The 5,295-nt window shown below is 60.3% G+C and overlaps 1 protein-coding gene across 1 annotated transcript; it reads left to right on the top strand.

Moving 5' to 3' along the window:
* Nucleotides 1-402: 402 nt before the first annotated feature.
* On the top strand, nt 403-4,128 carry B4GALT7 (beta-1,4-galactosyltransferase 7; the record flags this gene model as incomplete). Its single annotated transcript, XM_034779553.1, is given in 5 exon segments — nt 403-756; nt 1,867-2,092; nt 2,412-2,495; nt 2,702-2,806; nt 3,069-4,128. Coding segments are annotated over 5 exon segments (925 nt in total), but the record flags the coding sequence as incomplete, so codon positions are not given.
* Nucleotides 4,129-5,295: the final 1,167 nt, after the last annotated feature.

Below are 5,295 nucleotides of genomic sequence, written 5' to 3'. Positions count from 1 at the left end.
GGGGGGAGGATTGGGGCAGGCGCCGAGGGGCAGGGACGGGTCTGGGGGGGGTGTTGGGGGAGCGGGGGGGGCAGGCTCTGGGGGGGGATTGGGACGGGGCAGGACGGGCTCTGGGGGGAGGATTGGGGCAGGCGCCGGGGGGGCAGGGACGGGTCGGGTCGGGGGGGTGTTGGGGGGGGGGATTGGGGCAGGAACGGGTTGGGGGAGCAGGATGGGACAGGCTCTGGGGGCAGGATGGGGTCTGTGGGGGTAGCAGGGACGGGGGTCTGGGGGAGCGAACGGGGTCTTTGGGCAGAGGAGCGGGATGAGGGCGACTGTGTGGGGGGCCGGGAGCGGTAGGAGGCAGCGCACACTGGGCCCGAGCCCTGACTCTCTCTCTCTTCCCCCACACCCCGGCCCCAGGTCCCGCCGGCTGCTGGCTCTCCTGCCGCGGAAATGCTCCGTCTTCCAGCTCTTCTTCGCGGCGCTGCTCCTGGGCTTTGCCTCACTGCTGTGGCTGCAGCTCAGTTGCTCAGGCGATGTGGCCCGTCAGGGCCGCGGGGCAGCGGCCCCCAGCCCCCTGAAGCCCTGCCCCCCGGAGTCCCGGGCCTCATGGGCTGAGGACCCGTCATGGGGCCCCCACCGCCTGGCGCTGCTGGTCCCCTTCCGGGAACGCTTCGAGGAGCTGTTGGCTTTTGTGCCCCACATGCATCGCTTCCTCAGCAGGAAGAAGATCCGCCACCACATCTTCGTGCTCAACCAGGTGGATCATTACAGGTATGGTCCTTTGCCACCCACAGAGCTAAGCTTTGCCCCAGGTGCCATCCCTGTGCTGCCAGGGCACTTTGGAGGCCCAAGGTACCAGGCTTGGAGCAGCCCCTTCCCCAGGGCATTCTTTGTGCTACGGAGGTTCTAGACTTGCTCTGTGACCCTGAGTAACTCACTTTGCACCCATGCCCCAGTTTTCTCAGCTATAAAATGGGAATCACACTCTCCTCCTCTCCTGGGATGGGGGAGTTTGACCTTCAGGGCTTAGTGAGGTCCATTTCTTTTCTCTTTGCTGGGCTGAGCATGTCGGGACTGGGGAGAGCTGGGCTGTGAGCAGCTGGAATTTCAGATACTCTGAGCCTGGAGGTGTCGTGTTGGGCTCAGTTTTGTAGACGGTGAGGGGCTATGAGAGTCTCTGTGTAAGAGTCTGTAGAAAGGTAAAGGGCTATTTTCCTTCTCCCTCCTCCTTTCCCAGGGCCGGACCTGAGCAGGAGAGGAAAATTTAACTATAGGCCACTAGACTTTCTTCCCGACTATGAACGCTGTGAGACTAGAGCTCTGAGAGCCAGGGGAAAGCTGCAAGACACAATATTTGCTAGTGTCCTCAGAACAGCCTTAATGCTCCCCCGTATGCCCACCCATCTGGGTTACCTCTTCCAAGAGCCCACTTTACCTGGATGGTGGTACCAGTGTTTAGCCCCTCCCTGCTGGCCACACCATGTTGGCCTTGCCAGGCCTCCAGGTGACCCTCCCAACATGCCAGCCCACCAATGCTTTGTCTCTTACATGTCATCTTCTTGCCGAACATCTGTCCAGCCTCCAGCCCACTTTCCCAAAGGGCTTCCCTTAGGACAGGCACTGTCAATGTTAGCCCCTTACTAGCCACAGTGGTCGGGTGCCACTGTTCCCCCTGCATGGGTGTGGTTTCAGTGTTGAGTTGCAGCACCTGGGTCCTGGGATCCCATCTGTGAAGCCAGGAGAGACTGCTGGTGCATAGGGTGGGCTGGGGAATGATGGAAATGTGACTAAGCCTGTCTGGAGGACGACTGCTGCTGCTGCGTCTACGGGAAGCCTGATGCTCCTGGTGCTGGGACAAGATTTTCCTGGTGTCTTGAGCAGGTTTAACAGAGCATCTCTGATCAACGTCGGCTTCCTGGAGAGTGGCAACGACACCGATTACATTGCCATGCACGACGTTGATCTCCTGCCCCGCAACGAGGAGCTGGACTACGGCTTCCCGGAGGCAGGGCCCTTCCATGTGGCATCGCCAGAGCTGCACCCGCTGTACCACTACAAAACGTATGTGGGCGGCATCCTCCTGCTCACCAAGCAGCACTACGAGATGGTAAGTCCCAGCACAGAGAGGGGTGAGGTCCTCGTCTGTTTGGGGGACGATTCCTTGTTCGTCACTTTTCTCCACCCTGGAAATGTGAAAGGGGCGACACGATGGGGAGGGAGCGACAGGGGTGCATCAGGAATGGGGGCTCATGGGCTGAGCTGGTTGGAGTCTGGCCTTGTGTCCCAGGGTCTAGCCATGGCTCTCCCCCATGGGGCGGCTCTCCATCTGCCTGGCTGCAGAGGTTACTCTGGGTGCATGCATCAGGCAGATGCTGAGGGAGGGGGACATCACAAGCTTCTACCCCTGTGACACACTCTCATTTCAGTGCAATGGGATGTCCAACCGCTTCTGGGGCTGGGGGCGAGAGGATGATGAGTTCTATCGCCGGATCAAAGGAGCTGGCCTCCAGGTAGGGATACTCTCCAGGCTCCTGGACAGAGAAAACACCGTTCCCAGGCATGGCCACCAGGATCTTTGCCAAGGCCTGGGAGAGGACAGCCTAGCTCCCTGCTGAGCCCAGGGGAGCGGGTGATGGGGTTCAGGAAGCTTTGGGACAGGGCACCTGGCTTCGGGCAGGGACTCCAGTGACTAATGCACGCTCCGCTCTCCCCCCAGCTTTTCCGCCCCTCGGGAATAAAGACTGGATACAAGACCTTCCAGCACCTGCACGACCCAGCCTGGAGGAAGCGAGACCAGAAGCGCATTGCTACCCAGAAGCAGGTGTGAGCTGCTCCCTTGGGGCGGGGCAGGGGCCCTGCTGCCCTCTGCACAGGAGGGGAGGGGTGAAGAGAAGGGGCTCCCAGGGAAATGGTGTCTCTCTGTGAGCTGCAGGCGGCTGCATGGGTCTGAGCCGGCCCAGCCTGTTGCTCTAGCCCTGTCCCTGCTGGCTCCGCCCTGTCCCCTGCTCTGGTCCCATCTCGGCTAGCTCTGCGCACTGTCCTTTCTGCTGCGTGGGAACTGAATGCCGTGTTGTCTTTCTCAGGAGCAGTTCAAGGTGGATCGGGAGGGGGGCCTGAACAATGTGAGGTATCGGATTGAGTCCCAGACGGCGCTGAGTGTGGCTGGAGCTCCCTGCACTGTCCTCAATATCCTGCTGGACTGTGATGCCAGCAAGACCCCCTGGTGCACGTTCAGCTGAGCAGCCTGCCATGCTGAGATGCCCAGGGACTGCAGCGGGGCCATTTGGAGCAGGGCAGGTTCGCTGCGGCAGCTGAGCGCGAGGGCTGGAGCATGGAGGCGACAGACTGGAAGAGGGCTGAGGAGCCAGCCCAGCTCCTCGGTCGGTGCAGCTGGAAGGGCAGAGCTGAGACCGAGACGCTGTGGCCCCCAGCACAGATGCCGCTCCCTCCTTGCGCTGGCCATGGCAGAGCCACCTCTGTGCTCGAAGGGGACAATAAAGACCCATCAGGACCATGTGATATCAATGCACTGAGCCTCGCCCTGCTTTCCATGCCAGTGCCCATCTGCCAGCCTTGGTCAGGCACCATTTCTGCTCCTCGCTCCCTTGCTCTCCTACTGCTCTGTGATTCCAAGAGGAAGCAGGGACGGAAGCCAGGCTGTGAGTGTCTGCAGGAGGCCAGTCACTCGGGAGGCTCACAAGAGAGGTTTGGTTGATGCAGTGGGGCCCAGAACCCCATTAACACGGGCTGGGATTTCAACAGAGAATGGGACGTATTGGCTACAATACTGCCCAGAACTTCCCATTCCCCTTCATGTGGCTTCTAGGTCCCGCTGCCCACCCCTGCTTTCTGTGGAGTAAGGTCATGTTTCTGTTGAACCCCAGCTCGTGAGCATGTCACTGCTCACCGGCTGCATCCGCCCAGAGCACCAGCAGTGCCAGTGCCACTTCCCACAGTACACACCATACCCCAGCCTTCTCCATGGGGCTTGAGTGAATATCTGATGCCTTGGCCTCTAGTGCCCCCTTCTCTCCTGGCCCTGCCCTCTCCCAGCTCTAGTTAGGAAATCCTGCACCGTGTTTCCCTGGAATGTAATGGCTGCTCATTTGCTGCAGTGGTGGCATTAAAGCCAGTGGAGCCATGGATGGTGTCCGTGCAAGAATCCAGCCCCAGGCTCCTCCCCAGCAGCCAGAGACGGAGCTTCCTGTACTGCAGGGGGCAAGGTTCTGAGACTCCCTACCCCAGGGAACAGCACAGGCCTGTGAATGTTTCTGGTTAGAGAAGGACCAGAGGGGTGTCTGTTTGTGTGTAATTAACCACAGGAACAACTGCCCCGGGGGACTCTCCACCGCTGACCATTTCTAAATCCCAACGGGCTGTTTTTCTAACCGCTCTGCTCCAGGAATGGTTTGGGGGGAGGTCTCTGCCTGTGCTGTACTGGAGCTCAGACTAGACAATCACTAAGGTCCCACCTGACCTTGGAATCTCTGAACTGAGCTTCCTTCCTGGACCGAGAGGCTGGCCACCCCCTCCAGCTGCGGCCAACAGCAGCTGCTCTGTAGGCTGGGTCATGCTAGCCCAAGGACCTGCTGCCCCATAACTGCTGGCTTATGCGCTGGTAGGGCCAGGACTGCTGGGCTCTGCTCCTGCAGCCTCAGTGCTGCAGAAGGTGGCTTCTTCTACTGGGTCTAAACCTCTCACCCCCAACCTGTTCTCATTGTTGTGAGATGGGGTGAGGAAGCAAATACAGCTCTTCCAGCCCGCAGGAGGGTTTCACTGCCCCCTGCAGCCATCAGGCCAGGCGTGACAGTGTCCTGCTGGGTGCATCACAGGATGCTGAATGCAACAGCAACCTTACAGCTGGAGGTCCCAGACCTGCTGTGGGGCCTGCTCACCCTCCTGCCAGGCTCTGCTTTGGTGGAAAAGTCCACTCGGCTCAGGGCCTGATATCCGCTCTTAGAGAAAGGCCATGTTCTGCTCAGAATGGGGGCTGCACATGGTGGGGGGCTGGGACTACAGGGCTTAGCTCAAGGGCCAGGCCCCCACAAGCTGGACTGGCCCCTGGTAATACCCCCTAAAGCAGGGACCTGCTGCCGTCCTGCAGTCCCCTGCAGGAGCATGAAGGTGAGAGCAGAGCAGCCCCAGGGAACAGGACGGCCCTGTCGCTTCATGGCAAACTCAAAAGGTTTTTTCTGCACATCTGAACTGGCACCGGGGGTAGTTGCGGGGGGGGGGGGGGGGCCTCCCGGGGGACGGGGCGGGTGGGGGAGGAGAGATCATGGGGCGAAGTGCTTAGCTCCACTCTGAGGA

Source organism: Trachemys scripta, chromosome 8 (assembly GCF_013100865.1).
Source record: "Trachemys scripta elegans isolate TJP31775 chromosome 8, CAS_Tse_1.0, whole genome shotgun sequence".
NCBI classification, from domain to species: domain Eukaryota; kingdom Metazoa; phylum Chordata; order Testudines; family Emydidae; genus Trachemys; species Trachemys scripta.
Note: the sequence above shows the minus strand (reverse complement) of the source record. Positions and strands in the feature narration are given on the sequence as shown.